A 22,374-nucleotide genomic window follows, 5' to 3' on the forward strand; every position below is an offset into this window, starting at 1 on the left:
AAAATACATTCAGGTTGAGTGTTTCCCATGGGTCTTTTTCTGAGGTGGTCCAGAAAGTACCCCACACAAACATCTAGAGCTGTGATTTAAAAAAAAAATTTGAACTGAAAAATCAACAGAACCAAATAGTGTCCACCTAGCTACTTTAATAACGGTATGAGAAACAGAAACACTTTAGGATTGCCCATCTTTCCAACAGTATTATGTTGCCTGCATTGAACCCTTCAAGTAGCAGTGGTGGTGTCGTTCCGCTAGAGATTGATAGCTGTCTGACAGGCTCCTCATGTGATCCTCAGATCCTTGCTACAATATGACGGCACCAGCATGTAGACGCCAAAGGCAAAGCTTTACTCTGTCATCATCGGCAGCTAGCAGCCTCTGGGCGCCATATGTACAGTACACTACTCTACATGTCATGGAGGGAGATCCATCCTTTTTGAAACTGGGATCCGCGGCCGAGGTACTGCACGTGGTCCGCAACTTTTATGTATACAGTGCATTTGGAAAGTATTCAGACCCCTCGACTTTCTCAACATTGTTACTTTACATCCTTATACTAAAATTGATTAAATCGTTTTCCCCCTTCATTAAATCTACATGCAATACTCCATAATGACAAAGCAAAAACAGGTTTTTAGGTATTTACATAAGTATTCAGACCCTTTACTCAGTACTTTGTTGAAGCGCCTTTGGCAGTGATTACAGCCTCGAGTCTTGGGTATTGCGCTACAAACTTGTATACATGTAGATGGGGAGTTTCTCCCATTCTTAGCAAATCCCTTAAAGCTCTGTCAGGTTGGATGGGGAGTGTCGCTACACCGCTTTTTTCAGGTCTCTCCAGAGATATTAGTTTGGGTTCAATTTCGGGCTCGGTTGGGCCACTCAAGGACATTCAGAGACTTGTCCTGAAGCCAATCCTGCGTTGTCTTGGCTGTGTTCTTAGGGTCGTTGCCCTGTTGGAAGGTGAACCTCGCCCAGTCTGAGGTCCTGAGCAGGTTTTCATTAAGGATCTCTCTGTAAATTGTTCTGTTAATCTTTCCCTTCATCCTGACCAGTCTCCCAGTCCCTGCTCCTGAAAAACATCCACACACGATGATGCTGCCACCATCATGCTTCACCGTACGGAGGTGCCAGGTTTCCTCAAGACGTGAAGCTTGGCATTCAGGCCAAAGAGTTCAATCTTGGATTCATTACATTTACATTTACATTTTAATTGTCATTTTTCCATTGTCATTCACCTGCAGACGCTCTTATCCAGAGCCCCTAACCTCTCAAACTCGACTTACAAATTGGTTTTTAGGGGGCTAGGGAATCGTTATGTCTTTGAAGGGGTAATTTGAGTTTTTCACAGGTACTGCGTTTTTAAATGTGTGAATGAGGCAGATGGTTGCACCATATGGGGAGAAATGTGTTATAACCCGAAGTAGTTCTGTTGCAGTGCATCTTTTTACCCACAAGTAAGGTGGGATGCTCAGCACTGACACTTAACCTAGCCAGTCTAGAATTATTATGTTCTACAGGCGCCTAGTTAGGTCTACAATCTGGAATTGGGAGTTTGTTTATTCTAGAACTAATGTTGTCCTGGCACGCTTGATGCTTGGAACGTGGAATTCACATCACAATGTACTGTAGGAGAGAGAGGAAGTCAGTGCACTCCATATGACTTGAGATATCAACGACAGTAAGCATTCTTTTTATTATCCCCCATACACAAACACGTAGTGTGGAGGAAGGCAGCGCCTAGCTAGCTCCTCGCTCACTGAGGCGTAGCCCATGTTTGACATAATGTTGGACCCGTATGGAGGCTAACTGGGAACATCAGTGTTGATAGATACGCAGAGCGGAGCCTGTCACAGAGCTCGCTTCGCTAGTGTCCATATGCTGCTCTGCTCAGTCGTGAAGCTGTGAAATTGGGTTGCTTCCCAACTATTCTGGAGACATCTCCCTCTCCCTCTCCTCCTTAAGGCTTATCCTGATAGCTCTCAGATAGCTGTGCAGATGAAATAACTGTGTTATTACCAGGGTCAGATCTTCATGAAGCTCTTTCTCCTTCTCCCCGTTATGCTGTGCTTGTCGGCTTTAGATTCAGTGTAATTGGAGAATCCCCAGACCCTACTCACATATACAGCATGTAGCCTGTATAGATAGAATCCCTGCAGCAACCATAAAGTACATTGGTTCGTTTAAAAGTTGCAGTGTACTGCCACAGAATTCTATGGCACGTTATTTGTGTGAACCACTGGTACCATTAATCATTAGTGCTAGTTTGACCACTAGAGGGCATCTTTGAGAAGCTCTTGGTAGCCTTTAATAGTGGCTGTACTAGAGAATTTAAAACCTTTTTTTTGTAAGAACATATTATTTGGGACTGATAATAAGAAATTTTGATTAATTTATTGGATTAATATTATGATGTTTCTAGTCCAAGAAAAACAAAAAACCCTCTGGGTTTCCATTAGGATGGAATGGAAATATGGCGCTGTACAATGTGACGGTCGGCAGTAGGCTACAGTACTGGGCTATTTAGCTAAAGAGTCCCTGTGTCATGTGTGAGACCGGGATTCAATTCCCTGACAGGGAGGAAGGAGTAGGCTGTCCCTGTAAATAAGAATTAGTTCGTAACTGATTCCTTGTGTTATTTCATGGTTGTGATGTCTTCACTATTATTCTACAATGTAGAAAATAAAGAAAAATCCTGGAATGAGTAGGTGTGTCCAAACTTTTGACTGGTACTTGCTAAATTAATTGGATTTAATATTATGGTGTTTCTATTACAAGAAAAATGAAAAAACCCTTGGGTTTCTGTTAGGATGGAACGGGAAATATGGCACTGTACAGTGTGATGGTCGGCAGTAGGCTACAGTACTGGGCTATTTACCTAAAGAATCCCCGTGTCGTGCGGGCACGCAGGGGACCTGGGTTCAATTCCCCCACGGGGAGGAAGGAGTTGGCCTTGCCATGACCAATATGACCAATTTATATATGGTCCTGCTCATAAAGGGGTTAATAATATATCTGTGAGAATATCCAACATGCTTTTATATAATCCTAAATTAATAATAATCGCTTTGTTTAAAAAAATATTTTTCAAATAACGTAAAATGAGCGAGGAAAAAGGCCATTCTTGAACATTGGGTGAGACATTGATAATAATTTGTTAATAAAGCCAGTTTGTTATTTAGAATGATTTATTTCTGTTTTTAGAGGGATAGAAACCAAAAACCTACAGTCATTTCATGGGTCTCCCAGTCAAGGCCAGCACAGGTATTGAACCAGGATCTGTAGCAACACAGCTTGCACTGACCTTTGCGCCACTCAGGCACTGTACAACGTGACCTGTTGGGAGTGACCTGCAGTACCACAGTAAGAGCAAAATTATCCTAATAAAATAATAAAAACCTTAGTGTAACAACAGTTAGTTGTAACAATGAAGTCGTGCACAATTATCACTTTCTATTTAGGTTTCATTGTCAGTCAGAGACACAGTAGGACCCAAAAGCATAATCCGTGCTCTAACTCCCCCTTGCGTTGGTCTGGAGCAATGAAGTGGTGACGCAGGGTACCGTACTGAACCGCAGCATAATCGCATAACGTTTAGTGGAGCAACCACTGTACCTACAGTAGGAATGTAAACTGCAGTGCTTTCCACCAGTATGGTGCAGCTGAGTTTTTTTTTTTTTAGGACACACAGTACATAGGCCTAAACCCTAATATCTACTTTTACTGACCCAGGCTGTTAACACAGACTGATCAACACAAGTAAATTTAAGGACCATATCGTCAGTGAGACATTTCCTTTCTTGGGCCCATTGCCTACTAAATCAGCATGAAATGTAATGCCATTGGCTGTGTGATTTCAGAGTGAGGATAGAGGGGAGAAAAGCTTGTTTTAAACGTCATTCAGTGCGAGTTGAAAGATGGCAGTTAATCTGCCTACTCCTTTAATTGTGTTCTGGTGGTAGGGCTCCTCCAAGACAAAATAAGGCTAGTGATCCAGAAGTAAAGCCATGACCATAGTTATTCCTCCTTCCTTTAGGCTCCTAACCCCTTTCCACCATGCCCCTGTCTCACCCCCTCTCCAGTTTCTTGAGTGGGAAGAAAGCCCTTCGTTCCGACAATAGACATTTGGGGCCATATGTTGGCTTGACATCGTCATCAGGTTCACAGCAGGTTACCTTAGTTAACTTTCACTCCAGTGGCTGATGGGATTTTCACCTGCAGCTCCTTGACTAGCTGGCTCAAAGTCTAGACGGCCTCTGAAGCAGGCCCCTGCAGCCCCTGCAGCCCCTGCAGCCCCGGCCCTACAATGGCGGCCATTGTGGATGTTAAGTAGCGGCAGCTTCCTCCCGGCCAGTCGCTGCCTCCTCAGTCAGAAACTGGCGGCTGCTAAAACAATGTCTTTATCCCCAGGCCATACAGGCCGGGGCCTTAATCCGAACCACTACATACGGTGAAATAAATCTCTTAAAGATAAGAGAGAGAGAGAGGTAGGAAGAGTGGGAGAGAGAAAGGAGGGATTGCCAAGGCGAGGTTAGAGTGCAGCAGTTTAACCCCTGGCCAAGAAAGAGAGGGGAGGGGAGAGGAGGGGATGGGAGAAAGGAGGAACAAGAAGAGGCAGGCACTACAGGGCCCTTCATCTTGTTGTAGAGGAGAGAGATGCTGAGGGGTTCAACCTTTTCTTCTCACTGCAGAACTGCTACTCTCCATATAGAAGCTGTCCTCTAACAAGCAGGATTCCTATTCAATATAACATTCAATCAAACTGCTATCCAGTCGTTTCTGGGATTATGCAAAAACCAACAACAGACTGCCTGCTCTGTGGGCAAATGTGTGTCGTTCATTTAGAGATGAGTTATTGGTAAGACTAAGAATAGGTTTAGGCATATATGCAGTTTATATACTAGATTAATACTGTGCATATTTAATACTGTTTATGAATCCGTAGTACACCGCTATAACTCATTGGTTGAATGTGTGTTTGATACCTCTCAATCTTCAGTGTTTCTGTGTGTGCCAGAGTTTCTGTTAGGAAAATGTGGTGCCAGACAACGTGACCCAGAAGGGTGTCCACCCACGGTGCTCAGAATGACAGAAATCACATTTAGATTATGGTAATTAATCTTAACAGAACATGCAGCTCATGTAATGAAGTGGCCAATAAAATGTAATTTTCAAACATGTGCAGGTGATAGCTGTTCCATGTGTGGCAGAGATGAAAATCTCTTTTAGAAACTTAGAAAGAGGGGGACTGGCACATTGGCATGAAGGATCGGGAGACAGATGCAGGAATGCGTAATAGTTTTTAAAATTAAACCGAAATTACGGCGTGTCGTGTAAGGGCACGTACACAAAACACAGGATTGAAACCCAAACAAAAGACGAGAAGTACCTTGAATAAATACACACGCGCACAATTATTAACACACGGGACGAGACCCGTAATCATCTGCGCAATCCACAAGGGCAAAAAAGCCCAAAACGCACAGCATACGCACTAACGGATATTGTAACAATAATCGACAGCCCAATGGAAACCAAAGGGCACACTTATACATGTACTAATCAGTGGGAACAGGGGACAGGTGTGCGTAATGAATGTTCCCGGAAGATCTGTGACAGGGACTCTAAAGACGCAACAACTAGGGTGGGTTGCTAATATGATTAGGATTGAGACTTTGGGCTTCTGGACAACGAAAGAAAGTTGATTATGAAAATCAATAGAACAGGAGAGAAATGGCGTAGGTGGGTCCAATAGTGAAGTAAATGGGAATTAATTGGCCAAAATTCTATAATTCTATAATAAATAAAATCATAAAAAATACTTCACCAGAAAGCATGACTTAGCCACTAGGGATCGAGGATCATTACCTTCTTTAAAAATATAGCTGTGGATTGTTTTAAATCACAAGCTCTTCGGCCTATGCCTCGTTGGGAGTCCCACAATTTGGTCAGCGTACGTGGAAATTGGCCTAGCTGATTATTGAGTTGCGGCTGTTATTGTAAAGCATATAAAATACGGGTGACGACAATGTGTCTGGAGTAGAACTTTAACTACGAAGAACTTTAATTGAGAAGAAGGGGAGGGGTGTGTGGCGAAGAAAGAGTTTGTAATAAAACTATAGTTCTTGACCGTAAGCTATTTGATTTTTTTTTTTGAACAATCTCCCCTCGATAATCACCAATGCTCGGTGTGAAAGAGGAATGGCCTATAGTCTATGAGTTCCATTGGCTCATTTCTTTAGTCACCAATGGATCGTCACTGTGTATCAATATGTCTATATAACAGAGGATGGTAATCTCACATTAGTTGACTTTTAAATTTGAATAATTTTACACTGAACAAAAATATAAATGCAACATGCAACTATTTCAAAGATTTTACTGAGTTAAAGTTCATATAGGAAATCAGTCAATTTAAATACATTCATTACGCTCTAATCTTTGCATTTCACATGACTGGGAATACAAAATAAAGTAGGGGCGTGGATCAGAAAACCAGTCAGTATCTGGTGTGACCACCATTTGCCTGATGCAGTGTGACACATCTCCTTCGCATAGAGTAGATCAGGCTGTTGATTGTGTCCTGTGGGATGTTGTTCCACTCCTCTTCAATGGCTGTGCAAAGTTGCTGGATATTGCTGGGAACTGGAACACGGTGTCGTACACATCAGTCCAGAGTATCTCAAACATGCTCAGTGGGTTACATGTCTGGTGTATGCAGACCATGTAAGAACTGGGACATTTTCAGCTTCCAGGAATTGTGTACAGATCCTTCCAACATGGGGACGTGCATTATCATGCTGAAACATGACGGCAGATGGATGGCACGATAATGGACCTTAGGATCTCGTCACGGTATCTCTGCTGCCATTGATAAAATGCAATGTGTTCGTTTCCATAGCTTATGCCTGCCCGCCCGTTACCATAAACCAACCATGGGGCACTCTGTTCATAACATTGACATCAGCAAACCACTCGCCCACACGACGCCATACACGCTGTCTGCTATCTGTCATGTACCGGGATTCATCTGTGAAGAGCACACTTCTCCAGCGTGCCAGTGGCCATCGAAGGTGAGCATTTGCCAACTGAAGTCAGTTGCGACGCCGAAATTGCAGTCAGGTCAAGACCCTGGTGAAGATGACAGGCATGCAGATGAGCTTCACTGAGACGGTTCCTGACAGTTTGTGTAGAAATTCTTCAGTTGTGCAAAGCTGCAGTTTTATCAGCTGTCCTGGTGGCTGGTCTCAGATTAACCTGCAGGTGAACGAGCTGGATGTGGAGGTCCTGGGCTGGCGTGGTTACACGTGGTCTGCGGTTGTGAGGCCGGTTGGATGGACTGCCAAATTTTCTAAAACGACGTTGGAGAGGGGGCTTATGGTAGCGAAATTAACATTTAAATTCTCTGGCAACAGCTTTGGTCAACATTCCTGCAGTCAGCATGCCAATTGCACTCTTCCTCAACTTGAGACATCTGTGGCATTGTGTTGTGTGACAAAATTGCATTTTACTGGCCTTTTATTATCCCCCAGCACAAGATGCGCCTGTCTAATGATCATGCTGTTTAACCCCCTAAGGTCGATGACCGCGCCCCTGCAGAAAACTAATTAGCAGAATACACGTGTCAAATGAGACAGTAATACATTATCTGTAATGATGTGACAATGATTTTGAGAAACTTTATTATTGAAATTAAACTGTTCCACAACAATGTGCAGATTAAAATCATAACTGAAATTCCAATTATCTTCAAATTAATATATATATATATATATATATATATGAGATTTTTTGTGCGTGAATTACTGTTTTAAAATATTTGTACTCTCTGTCGACTGTCTTTTCATACACGTAGCACCACGTTTCATTGCTCTTCTATGCACTACTATGATGGAGTTCTTAAAAAAAAGAAGATTTGTATTTAAAAAACTTTTTTGTTGTTTGTTGAAATTATAGGATATTTGCAAGCTTCCCCAAACTTGAAGTCTTTATATAATAATTGCCTCCACATTTCCATGGTCAGTTTTTGATTATAGGCTACTTTGAAGCAAGGTAAGACATGCTAAATAATATCAAATCTAATTATTTATATAGCCCTTCTTACATCAGCTGATATATCAAAGTGCTGTACAGAAACCCAGCCTAAAACCCCAAACAGCAAGCAATGCAGGTGTAGAAGCACGGTAGCTAGGAAAAACTCCCTAGAAATGCCAAAACCTAGGAAGAAACCTCGAGAGGAACCAGGCTATGAGGGGTGGCCAGTCCTCTTCTGGCTGTGCCAGGTGGAGATTATAACAGAACATGGCCAAGATGTTCAAATGTTCATAAATGACCACCATGGTCAAATAATAATAATCACAGTAGTTGTCGAGGGTGCAGCAAGTCAGCACCTCAGGAGTAAATGTCAGTTGGCTTTTCATAGCCGATCATTAAGAGGATCTCTATCACTCCTGCTGTCTCTAGCGAATTGAAAACAGCAGGTCTGGGACAGGTAGTATGTCCGGTGAACAGGTCAGGATTCCATAGCCGAAGGCAGAACAGTTGAAACTGGAGCAGCAGCACTGCCAGGTGGACTGGGGGACAGCAAGGAGTCATCATGCCAAGTAGTCCTGAGGCATGGTCCTAGGACTCAGGTCCTCCGAGAGAGAGAAAGAGAGAATTAGAGAGAGCATACTTAAATTCACACAGGACACCGGATAAGACAGGAGAAGTACTCCAGATATAACAAACTGACCCGAGCTCCCCGACACAAACTACTGCAGCATAAATACTGGAGGCTGAGACAGGAGGGGTCAGGAGACACTGTGGCCCCATTCGATGATACCCCCGAACAGGGCCAAACAGGAAGGATATAAATAATAGGAAATAAAACACTCAGGTTTCAAACAATTTAAGTATGTTTTCAAAATGCATACTGCCTCCAGCTGACATTGTAAAGTTGTGGGTGACGCACTGATAGCCTATTGATTGCCCTTAAGTGTTTTTTTTAAACACAAGATTGCTTTTAGAATTGTTGCGCTTGGGCTTATAGATTCACATTTTACTCCAGCAGCAACCATTTGAGGAGCTACAGGAGAAATCCCGCTGAAAATAGGCTTTGCATGCTCTGCCCGTGGGATAGTTGTTGGATAAATAAGATGACGTTACATGATGACTAACGAAATTGCACAGGTCTATTTAATTCAACAAAATGATGCAAATGAACCTATAGACCGATGAGCATAATGGTCAAATGTATTTCCATCAACTGGTATTGATGAATAAAAAGCATTATTTTGTAATGTGATTTTTTTTCCCCCCTGTCATTTTGGCCGGCAACAGTTTTATTTATTGGCTTTTCATTTTTTTTTTTGTTGCCCAAAGCCGGCTAACGGAAACCCTGGTGTGTGCCTGTATGATGCGTTTCTTCTTGTAGTTTGTCACCACTCTATTTTTAAACCTGACACAGCTTGTCACATGGAGACGTGGCTGACACTCACACAGTGTCTTAATGAAAAGCTAAAACGTCACAGTCTGTACTGGTGATGATGGAAAATTAGTGCCCAGCTCCCACTGAGTTGCAGTTTACAACAGTTAACTGGTTGTTTATATCGGGTTAGTTCTATAGATGTAAAGGGCTCCAATGGGCTATGGCCCTCTTCCCGCATTTATGGTTCCGTAACTGACATGCCACTCATTTTTAGCATACACATTTCAAAAAACATGCTGGTTATTGTGGTTACAAATGTTGAATAGGTACAAAAATCTCCGGGTTAACCATTAATTCAAAAGATTAGAATTCGCTTAAAATAAACTGGGATATACAGTATGTAAGAACAACTCAAGGGTACAAGACTGTGTACATACCAGAGTTGGGGGGGGTGGCAAACAAACTACTCATCCAATACAGCATTGCGGTCTGTATCGTCCAATCATAGTGTAGATACAAGTCACGACCGACCGGTGGATCAGACTTTTAAGTTAATTATGTTTACACTACACACAGCTGGCTAACTTTGAAAACATCAGAAACCATGAGGCCAAAACACCACGTTGGCTAGCTCTATATAGAACAGATAAATAATAATAATTATAAGGACAAATATAAGTCATAACAGGAGCCGTCTAAGCTCTGTCGAACTAGATAACTATTATCTTGTTATATATAGAGCTTTGGTTTGTAATTTAACCATTAGACTCTTTCTAATGTTGTTTTTTCATCAGGGTGGGTAGTTGTATAACCTGCACCAACAGGCACCAATTTACATGTTTAATTTAAAATAAAGATGTACATTTCCTTATACTTTCCTGGGGCAGCAGGGAGCCGAGTGGTTAGAGCGTTGGGCCAGTAACCGGAAGGTTGCTGGATCAAATCCCCGAACTGACAAGGTAAAAATCTGTCTTTTTGCCCCTGAACAAGACAGTTAACCCACTGTTCCCTGGTAGGCCGTCATTGTAAATAAGAATTTATTCTTAACTGACTTGCCTAGTTAAATAAAGGTTAAATGTAGAAAATACAAAAAGCTCTGACTAAAATGGGTGCATTGTTGTGTTGTTTCCCAGAACATGATGCTGCTTTATTTGTTTAAATGTTTTACCTTGTCAGAATTCCGTGCTGAAGATGGCCCATTTCTGGCTGCAGAAACTCAAAGGTTAGTGTAGTTTTCAATGCTTTTTGAAACTGGGAACTAGAGGGAAAAACACCACTTCTTAAGAGGTTGAAACATTCAACCGATGGGCACCAACTGATGGGCACCAACATAATAATTGTTTTGCAATCTCTACCTTGCACAGTAATGTCGCTATTTCTAATATTTTATATCACCACGGGTTAAGAGGATTGAGAATCCAGTTCCCAAACCACTATTCAACAATCTGGTAAAAGCAGCTGTCGGCTCCACCCACTCCTATAACCCTTTTCTATTTGACACTCATTCATTTTTCACTTAATAGTTAACATCTCTGTTTCTCTCCGCTTGTTGCTTCTATCCTTTCTTTGAAGTGGTGTCAGCTGAGAGAGAAGCCTAATCCTTTCCACCCTTTACCTATTAATCATACGCACACGCGCACACCCCTATCTCCCTTCCACCACTCACCTATTAACCCCCTCTGGCCCCCCTTTTCAGCCCCTATCAAAGCGATGCGTATCGACTTTTAAAGACGGGCATCGGTGGGACGTCCAAACATTGATTTGCCACTGACCCTGGCTGCTGGTTGTCTCAGCTGCTGGGGGGCTGACTGTGTGTTGCCTTGCCGCACAGCGCATGTCCCAGGTTAGCCACGCTTGAATCCCACAGGGATTAATGGACACACACATACACACTCGCACACACTCTGAGCCCCGCATTTTTTACACATGTAGGCCTATATGCTGGAAAACACAAACACGTATGTTGAGGGATCAATGGCCACTCCCGTGCCTGCCTTCACTCGGGGTGTAAATAGAGGAATAGTACCCAGTGATGATAGCTGATAGCTAGGTGATTTCAATTGTCACCTACAGGAGAAAGAGATAGGGACTATGTGTGTCTGTCACACACTGGAGATGAAATACGCTATAGGTTGTTTTCCCCTTGTCACTCACTGTCAGAGCCAACATGTTCTCACTAATGGAGTGGATATTTGTTTTGGGAGGAAGTGGGGTTGTTTTATTTTGGTGTGAATGGAGATGTGTTGTAGGTGGAGTTGTGATGTGTACAGCAGCTTCTGTTAACACATCTTTATGGGGTCTGGCCTAGTTCAGGATATTGATAGGCTTGTTTTGATTACTGTTAGACTTCTGGTTTAGTTGTAGGACAATGACAAAGAGGAACTAGTGAAGTATGTGTGTCTGTATTCCAGCATACGTTTCTGTGCCCATATTTATTTGTGTGTGTGTGTGTGTGTGTGTGTGTGTGTGTGTGTGTGTGTGTGTGTGTGTGTGTGTGTGTGTGTGTGTGTGTGTGTGTGTGTGTGTGTGTGTGTGTGTGTGTGTGTGTGTGTGTGTGTGCGTGTGTGTGTGTGAGCGCTAGGTCTGTTGTGATTAACATTTGTCTTTCTACCTCAGCAGCAGGGGCTTGTGGGTGGGAAGGGGGCAGCGGGGGTCTGCTTTACCCTCCAAACCTTCACCTTAACCCCTCCAGCCCCGCGGGCTCTAACACACGCCTGGCCTGGCTTACTACTACAATACAGCAGCAGGAGGGATGGGGGAAAGGGGGAGAGTCGGGGGATGAGAGGCTGAGCTGTACAGAGAATATTGAGAGACTGGTTGAAGGTGAGGGGGGTTAGGGAAAGGTAGAGAGAAGTGAGGGAGAGAGGGAATAGTGTGAGGGAAGGGAGTTAGGGAGAGTTATGGTCAGATGGAGAGAGAATGGAAAGAGGCCCTCCCCTTTTCTCCCTTCATTCCTTCTCCTCTTTACTCCTCACTCTCAATCTCCCTCTCTTTCTCTCTGTCTGGCAGTGGTTCCCATCCTCTCACCCATAAAATCAGCATAAAATTGCCCTAACTCTGGCGGCTCAGGAGGGGGGGGGGGGGATGGTATGTATTTGTGATGGAGTGTTTTATGTATTTGTGATGGAGGGGGGAGGGATGGTGGGTGTATATTTTGGGATGGAGTTCCCTAGGGGAGCAGAAAGTGTCTTTGTCAGGGCCTTTTCAGAGGAGGCCCGTGAAATCACGCAACAGGATTATGGAAGGCATCTTTGATTCTGTCTACTCGCTCCTGTTGTCCTTTTCAGTGGGAAATATGGGGGTCTGTTTATTATGTGTGTATGTGTCCTTGCGAGAGGAAGATTATTGTTTAGTGTTCCAAAATTAAACTATTGATGCCAACATGACTGCTGTTGAAGTTCTAAATCCAAAAACAGAGTTTTCTTAGCCATTTGAACCAGTTTCCCGGACCCATATTAAAGTTGCAATCTGTAGTTCCTCTATCCATTTTTGGACTTCTGAATTAATTAAATGTTCCCATTGATTCTTGAATAATATAACTAATAAAAGCCTCATGAGCTTAGGTCCATTGTTGTACCCAATCAGAACCCAAAATATACACTTATTGCATGCCAATGTTGGTAAACAAACACTATATAGCCTCAAAACATGGTTAAAACTATAATTTTGATATCATTGGTTGGCCAGTCATTGTATCCATAGCTCTGTCTATGAATTTGAGAGTGGTTACATTTCTCCAGCCCTATCCCTCAGCTATTCACCTAAACATTGGTGGGGATATTTAATTGTTATTGTTTTAAATGCTGATTGCTGTTTTAAGGCAATTTCTGGACTAAAAAAACAGTTGCTGTGGTCTGTGGTCTGTTGCTGTTGCTGTGGTCTGGAGCCCTAACATTGTGGTGAACTATGTTTACCAGAAGCCCCTCTGATAGTGACACTACGGCTGTGAGCTCTTCCTCATGTAGACTTTGTGCTAGACCTGGGGAGCGTTCAGCAGGACGCAATGTTTTGGATCGTTCAGATAGAAATTGGCTTTGTAGAACAAGCATGCCTCTATGACATGAAGAATAAGGAATTTAGTCGGCTCTATTCGTGCTATTTCTATCTGCAATGTTCAACAACATTTGTCTATTGAACTAGCCCTGGTGATATAAAAAGTATTTGTTTGCGTTTTCAAATGCTTTCGAAGAGCTTGAGATGGCTAAACGAGCATTGCTGGGTGGGTTTTAAACTTTTGGAATGATTCCTTTGTCATGATCTCTGCCATGATGTAGTCTAGACCTGTCTGCAGGTACATACAGTGGGGCAAAAAAGTTTTTAGTCAGTCACCAATTGTGCAAGTTCTCCCACTTAAAAAGATGAGAGAGGCCTGTAATTTTCATCATAGGTACACTTAAACTATGACAGACAAAATTAGATAAAAAAAATCCAGAAAATCACATTATAGGATCTTTAATGAATTTATTTGCAAATTATGGTGGAAAATAAGTATTTGGTCAATAAAAGTTTATCTCAATACTTTGCTATATACCCTTTGTTGGCAATGACAAGAGGTGAAATGTTTTCTGTCTTCACAAGGTTTTCACACACTGTTGCTTGTATTCTGGCCCATTCCTCCATGCAGATCTCTAGAGCAGTGATGTTTTGGGGCTGTTGCTGGGAAACACGGACTTTCAACTCCCTCCAAAGATTTTCTATGGGGTTGAGATCTGGAGACTGACTAGGCCACTCCAGAACCTTGAAATGCTTCTTACGAAGCCACTCCTTCGTTGCCCGGGCGGTGTGTTTGGGATCATTGTCATGCTGAAAGACCCAGCCACGTTTCATCTTCAATGCCCTTGCTGATGGAAGGAGGTTTTCACTCAAAATCTCACGATACATGGCCCCATTCATTCTTTCCTTTACACGGATCAGTCGTCCTGGTCCCTTTGCAGAAAACAGCCCCAAAGCATGATGTTTCCACCCCCATGCTTCACAGTAGGTATGGTGTACTTTGGATGCAACTCAGCATTCTTTGTCCTCCAAACACGACGAGTTGAGTTTTTACCAAAAAGTTATATTTTGGTTTCATCTGACATTCTCCCAATCTTCTTCTGGATCATCCAAATGCTCTCTAGCAAACTTCAGAAGGGCCTGGACACGTCTGGCACTGCAGGATTTGAGTCCCTGGCGGCGTAGTGTGTTACTGATGGTAGGCTTTGTTACTTTGGTCCCAGCTCTCTGCAGGCCATTCACTAGGTCCCCCGTGTGGTTCTGGGATTTTTGCTCACCGTTCTTGTGATCATTTTGACCAAACGGGGTGAGATCTTGCGTGGAGCCCCAGATCGAGGGAGATTATCAGTGGTCTTGTATGTCTTCCATTTCCTAATAATTGCTCCCACAGTTGATTTCTTCAAACCAAGCTGCTTACCTATTGCAGATTCAGTCTTCCCAGCCTGGTGCCGGTCTACAATTTTGTTTCTGGTGTCCTTTGACATCTCTTTGGTCTTGGCCATAGTGGAGTTTGGAGTGTGACTGTTTGAGGTTGTGGACAGGTGTCTTTTATACTGATAACAAGTTCAAACAGGTGCCATTAATACAGGTAACGAGTGGAGGACAGAGGAGACTCTTATAAAGAAGAAGTTACAGGTCTGTGAGAGCCAGAAATCTTGCTTGTTTCTAGGTGACCAAATACTTATTTTCCACCATAATCTGCAAATAAATTCATAAAAAATCCTACAATGTGATTTTCTGGATTTTTTTTCTCATTTTGTCTGTCATAGTTGAAGTGTACCTATGATGAAAATTACAGGCCTCTCTCATCTTTTTAAGTGGGAGAACTTGCACAATTGGTGGCTGACTAAATCCTTTTTTGCTCCACTGTGTATATATATATATGTATATATTTATATGTATATACGTATGTGTGTGTGTATGTGTGTATGTATATATGTACGTGTGTATATGTGTGTGTGTGTGTGTGTGTGTGTGGGGGGGTAATATATATATTTATTTTCATTGTGAATTATATGTGCAGGTCTGATTTCCACGCGTCCAAACAGGGATGATGTGGTGTATAATATCACATCATATCTACATGAAGGAGAGGCATTAGCATATTGGAGACACACATCCTCCATCTCTCCACGGTGTTAGCTAGCTGGTGCTACTGTATGTGTGTATTGTTGGTGTGTGTCTGTGCCGACTGGCGGCAGCCACCCTTGCCTCCACCCCCTCATTAATATGTATATGTTCTGAGGCAGCGCTGCGAAGGCTGTGTTTCTCACCGCTGATTAATGCTGTCTGTCAATTACCTCCAGATCCTGCCGTGCTGTGGAGCTTCCCCCAGGACTACACAGACCAGGTTGGAGACACACACACAGACACACACACAGACACACACAGACACACACACACACACACACACACACACACACACACACACACACACACACACACACACACACACACACACACACACACACACACACACACACACACACACACACACACACACACACTACTCCTTCTCTATCCCGCTCTCCTCTCACTCGCTTTCTCTCATGGTGATACCCCTTCTCCCTCAACCTCTCTCTCTCACTCCCTGCCTCCCTCCTTTCCGTACTCAACCTGCCATCTAGTGCTACCCCCCACCCTCCACCCCCACCCCCACCCCCACCCCCCACCACCACCACCACCACCGGCTGTTGCTGATAATGAAGGCAGTGAGCAGGTCTTCAATAACGGACGAATCAGTAATTATCGCGCAACCATGACAGGAATGCGCACCTCTGTTTCCTCGCTCTCTCTCTGTCTTCCTTTCTGTCTCCTTTTTACCGTCTTTCTGTTTTCTGTTCTTTCTTCTTTTCTGTCTCTCTGTCCCTTTCACTCTCTCGGTCTCGTGTCTAATCAACCCCAAAAACACCACTAGGGTCTAAAGAGACCTTAAAGCCTTCCTCCCAGTGCCTAAACCGACACTTATTTCAAATCCTGTCATTTGACAACATCCAACATGAGAGGGTGAAGCTGGCGATTAATTTATGCAGATTGCAACAGGAAACGGATACGGATCTGTTGCATTACAAACCTGTTCTGAGACAGGTGTCGTACTGAGGGTTATTTTTGCTCAATGCTATTTAGCACGGTTGACCATGACGTACCAGTGATTCGACTGAAGTGTCGCACTGCTATTAGTTTCCCTGTTAGTCGTCGCTACATGCCTTTTCATTACCATTGAATGAAAGAGCACTAAATCCAAATGGTGTCTTGTTCTTTGTCTCTGACTTAGATTTTCCCAGAATGACAGTTTAGCACCACAGTCCCAGCTAATAATAAGGATCATGCATTAGAAGACCGTGCTAAAATGTGCATTTGTCGAAGATAACAAATTATGCACGGCTGTCTAAGTAAATGACAAAAAAATGGCAATACTGGTTGTCATTTTGGTAGTGATCTTTGACTCTACAAGATGCCGTGTGTGTGTGAGCTGTGGGTCTACCACTGCCATATTGTGGTCCTAAATGCACGGCATGAGCGGGGGGCTAGAGGGATGCGGCGGAGGTATGGACCATATTGTGGTGTGACCGGGCCAGTGTGTTGAAAGGTGTTGGAACACACACAGGTCTTAGAGCAGAGCAGTGGGCAGACTGCAGCTGATCACAGAAAGAGAGAGAAACTAGAATGGAAGAGTAGAGGGAGAGATGAATATGCGTAGGCTAACTGTGTGTGTGTGTACGTACCACAGCAGAGAAGAAACGGCTTTGAAGAATCAACGGGTTGTAGAGACGCTCCCGGCTCTGTCTGTCTGCGGCTCTGTGTGTGTGTGTGTGTGTCACAATGCGATATTATCACGATACTTCGGTGCCGATACGATATGCATTGCAGTTATATACTGTGATTTTTACAGCGATTCGAGGTTCCAAACCTATTGCTGCAGAAAGACAAGAGGGAGCCATGAGAAAACGAGTTTTAGTCAGAGAAATAAAAGCGCTGAAAACAAATTGGCTCCCGATTTAAAAAGAAGCTCGAGAACAAGCTGTGAAGGAAAATATTGAAGTTTTGGTGCAGCTACAGGCAAATAGTGCAAATCACGGGCATTTGATTTAAGTAACAAAAGTGTTTCCCCCCTCTCGCACTCTCTCGCTATCTCTGTTTCTCTCTGTTGTTGACCAGCTTGTGCGTGTGGATAAGATGGCTAGTGTAGCTATTGCGTGGTGTGACTGTGCAGACGGCATGGCCTTTCTTCCCGTCGGCAGCCAGAAAGGCCTGTATACTATTCACACAGCTCATTACCAGGAATTGGGCTCCTTTTCCTCTTTGTGGCTCCACGCTGCGGCCGTGAGGAGAGGAGCTGCAGTCAGTCAATCAGTCAGTCATTCCTCTTTTCTCCAGGAGAGTAGCAGCATATGGCTGCAGATGCTAACAGTCTCCGCAGGCCTCCTTTTGTTTGGCCTGGTATTGTTGCCCGGCGTAATGACAGTTGTAGGATCGGGGTGGAGGGGTTAGTCTACCCCTGGGGAGGGAGGGGAGGAGGCAGGCAGGCAGGCAGGCAGACAGACAGGAGTGTGGATTATGGAAATATGAATGGATTTTTTTCTGTTCTGTGGTTGAATAGAGGCTCAAAGGAGAGCAGGCTGCAGGCTGGCACGCCAGGGCGGATAAATATGAAGTGAGAAACGCTCTCTCCATCTCTCACTCTCTCCATGTTTCGTTCGCTCTTTTTTTTTTCCCCCTCCTGCTCCCTCAACCCCTGAGACTCTTGATGTCCTGGTCATCTACAGCTGCCATGTGGAGAGGAATAGAGAAGGGGAAAGAGAGAGATGGCTGAAGCATATATTTGAATCGTAAGAAGGATTTTTAAATTAAAAAAAAAAATAAAATAGACAGATGGAAAGTTTCCTCTCAGATCTCATCCCAAAGTTCTTAAAAAATAGGAGACACACATACACACACAGTCTTGTATAGCTAACCTTGTGGGGGGACACAATTCAGTCCCTTTAAAAATAATATTTTACCTGACCCAAAAACCCTATCCCTAGCTCCTAACCTTAACCCTAAAACTAACCTTAACCCCAAAACCCCCTACAAATAGCATTTGACCCCAATTGATCATAATTTTGTTCATTTACTATTCTTGTGGGACTTCTGGTACACACACACACACACACACACACACACACACACACACACACACACACACACACACACACACACACACACACACACACACACACACACACACACACACACACACACACACACACACACACACACACACACACACTGGTCTCTGTCTCTGTTTCTCTGTCTCTGTTTCTCTCTCTCTTTTGCACACACACACAGGGATGATATTCTCCAAACTTATCAGGGCATTGAGTCATGCTGATAGCCTCTCTGTGTGTCTCTCCCTCTCTGTCTTTTCTCCCATTTCTTCTCTGTGGCAGGAAATTACAAATGACACCTAAAACAGCAGTTTTCTGCATGTGTTATTACATTAGTCCCAGATAAATGCAGTAAAATGTTTACAGTACTGGATACTGCTACTATAGAGTAAACCTGTACCACGGCTACATATTCAACAATCCACTGGTGTGTTTTTACCCTAACACCTGTTTGGTGTGTGTTTAGAAGCAGAGAGAGACAAAGGCAGACAGCGAGAGAGGCAGAGAGACTCAGAGAGGCAGAGAGATGGAAGCAGAGCGAGAGACCAATAGGCAGACCAACAGACAGTGTGGTCTCAGTCAGTAGAGAAATGGAAAGAGCCAGTGTTGTTGTCCCAGGGGTCTCCTCTCTCAGAGCAGATATTAGTCTATCTCTGACACCATGGAGCATCAGAGCATCCACACTGACACCATATGATTGGTGGACCCATCCTTGGGCCGGGGAGGGTGAGCATCAGAGGGGAGAGTGATGGGGTAACATGGGGAATGAGGAAGAGAAACGCAGGGGCAGGGGGTAGACTGACAGTTGGGCGTAGGCGTGGGAGGCAGGGGAGAGGGGAAGGCATATGGAGTGATGGGGTGAGAATAGGGGCCGTGCCAGCGCTACGGTTGCTGCTGTTATGACGGCCGTTTTTGTAGGGCTGTAACGGGGTGATGAGCAGTGAGAGATGAGGAAAGAGGCGGTGTGTGTGTGTGTTTATGTCTTCACTTCTGCGTCTGTGTGTGTCGAGGGGTCTCGTCTTTCCCCTTCACTGCACCCTGACAGCAGTGTCAGACAAGGCCCTATAATGTGTGTGTGTGTGTTTATCTGTCTCTAGCCCCTCAATGCCCGCTCTCTGGGGTGTTGTGGGGCACTACCTAATGGAAAGACTCGCCCCGCTGAGCTGGCCTTTATACAGGCACTCCTCTGGACATCTAACTGATGGCCTTTGTTGCTCATGGGTCCTGATTACACTGACCCCTGGGCTGCTTCTTAGGAGAGGTAGAGGGGAGGAGAGAGCAGGGGCGGAGTGGGAGATGAGGGGAGAGAAGTGAAGAGAAGAAAGTAAAGTGCAGGAGAGGAGAGAACTGCGTCGAGGAAAGGAAAGAGGAGCGGAGGGTGTGTTTTTGGCAGTCGTGGTAAGGGATAAGGGCACTGCAGGTATATCTTGGCAACCTGGTCCTCTACCAGATTCTGTTCTAAAAACAGGGAGGTGTTCTGGTAAAGAACTCTGATGTTCCGCAAATAGAACAGAGATTGTGGAACAAGGTAGACCTTTTGGTCACATGGTGTCTCATAGTTTCTTCCACCTTATAGTCTATAGCCTGTTTCACTATGACTATATCATTGCTACACTACCTGTGTTTTCTACAAGCACATGGAGTAGTCAGCCAAATAGAAAAAGTAGCCAGCCAAGCTCCCCCAGGCTTTCCCCCCTGAGTCAAGACATTTTTGCAGAACAAGCTCTATTTTGGTGGCCTCTGGTAAATTCTAATGCCTCTATTCCATCTGAAACACGCAGTGAAATTATTGAAAACTTTTAGTTTACCTCCCAGTTGTGGTATCGTGTTTACAGTTTAAGTGACTAAAAATTAATGAATTCAGACTATATTATTATTATAATGGACAGATGGCCACCGTTTTGCAAGCTCTGACCCAATGTTGCTTTTTTGTGATTATTTTGTTGTTTATTTGTACTTTATTTTCACGAACTGTATCCACTATTATTTCTTACAATCAACAAAAACTTTGAACATCAGATCGGCAGTTACTTATCCAAATTCTGGCTTCAACTTTGACTCATCCGCACTGGGCTCTGTCTGTAATTTCGACCCAATTTTTGGGCTACCCAATAGAAAATGCCGGCGGTACAGAGGCAAGAACAGGGTATCCTGGTGAGATTAAGACAAAGGAAACACCCAGCTACCCTTCCCTCCATTCTACTGGTCAATGCACAGTCACTTGATAATAAGATGGCTGTCCTCCGATCACGGATTCGCTACCAAGGGGACTCTCGAATGCCCAACTTACATCAACACGTCTCCAACTCCACTAGGGGCGATAAAGCCCGAGACGACTGTTATTCTACCCGCAAGCACACAAGGCCCTCCCTCGTTCGCCATTCACTAAATCAGATTACGACTCTGTACTCCTGCTTCCTGTTTTCATGCAGAAACTCAAACAGGGAGTACCTTTGACTCGCTCGGTTGAGAAATTGTCACCAGAATCAGAGATTATGCTACAGGACTGCTTTAGCACTGGTTGGAATACGTTTCGAGACTCCGCTGATTAACATTGACGAGCTAACCACCTCTGTGACTGGCTTCATTAGAATTTAGAATTTAGAATTTCCCAATAAAATACCCCTGGATTAACATTTACATTACATTTTACATTACATTTAAGTCATTTAGCAGAATTTAGAATTTAGAATTTCCCAATAAAATACCCCTGGATTAACACGGAGATTGGTGCTAAAGGACAGGGTTAATGCACATAGAGCTATCGTAGACAACCCTGAGGCTACGGCCGAGGACCGGAATAAGTACAAGTCCCACTATGACCTCCGCAGAGTCATCAATTGAGCAAAAGGACAATATAGGAATAAGGTGGAATCATATTACACCGGCTCCCACGCCTGCTGCATGTGGCAGGGGCTACAGTTCATTACGGATTACAAAGACCCAACCGTCTTCAGCCCAACGATGCCTCTCTACCAGACAAACTCAATGCATTTGATTTATGTTTTGACAACAACAACATTGTGCCGGGTGTGAGGGCCGTCACCGAACTAGACGATTGCGTGATCTCAGTTTCCGAGGCCAATGTGAGAAAGGTCTTTTATTGCGGTCGGGTCCCGGCGGTATTCCAGGGCACATTCTTAGAGCACGCGAAGAACATCTGGCTGGCATCCACACTCACAGTAATTTTCACCTCTCTTTGTCCCAGTCTGTAATCCCCACATGTTTTAAGATGACCACCATCATTCCTGTCCCTAAGAACCCTAATCATGAAGTGCTTTGAGAGGCTGGTTATGGCATACATTAACTCCACCATCTCAGACATGCTAGACCCACTCCAATTTGCATACCGCCCCCAACAGATCCATAGATTATGCAATCTCAATTTCTCTCCACCCTGCCCTCACCCACCCACCTTAGTCCCCTCCTGTACTTCCTGTTCACCCATGACGGGGCTGTATTGGAGCGGGTCGAGAGCTTCAAATTCCTTGGTGTCCAAATCACTAAAGACTTAAAATGGTCCAAACACGGGTACAGTCGTGAAGAAGGCGCGACAGTGCCTCCTTCCCCTCAGGAGGTTTAGAGAGTTTGGCATGGGCCCTCAAATCCTCAAAGATCTATAGCTATACCATTGAGAGCATCTTGACTGGTGTAACAACACCTGCACAGGATTGGTACATTCGAACATCACACCTGGGGGACGGGTACAGGATGGCAGCAACAACTGCCCAAGAAGGCACAATCCATCAGTGCTCAGACTGTCCGCAATAGACTGAGAAAGGCTGAACTGAGGGCTTGTTGGCCAGGTTGTAAGGCAGGTCCTCA

At 44.1% G+C, this 22,374-nt stretch overlaps 1 protein-coding gene across 7 annotated transcripts in view; it reads left to right on the forward strand.

Annotated features, from left to right (window-relative positions):
- Positions 1-22,374, forward strand: part of LOC118358634 (DENN domain-containing protein 1B-like) — a 171,365-nt gene that overhangs the window by 33,557 nt on the left and 115,434 nt on the right. For 4 of the 7 annotated variants that reach the window (XM_052480197.1, XM_052480198.1, XM_052480200.1 and 1 more), the window contains exon 3: positions 15,709-15,752. The exons of 1 other annotated variant lie outside the window; for it this stretch is intronic. In XM_052480197.1, coding sequence (XP_052336157.1) covers positions 15,709-15,752 — 44 coding nt within the window. Of the gene's footprint in view, positions 1-10,585; positions 10,632-15,708; positions 15,753-22,374 lie in introns of all 7 variants that reach the window. 2 more of the 7 variants (XM_052480199.1, XM_052480203.1) reach the window with 1 other exon arrangement.

The sequence above is a fragment of the Oncorhynchus keta genome, chromosome 26 (genome assembly GCF_023373465.1).
Source record: "Oncorhynchus keta strain PuntledgeMale-10-30-2019 chromosome 26, Oket_V2, whole genome shotgun sequence".
NCBI classification, from domain to species: domain Eukaryota; kingdom Metazoa; phylum Chordata; class Actinopteri; order Salmoniformes; family Salmonidae; genus Oncorhynchus; species Oncorhynchus keta.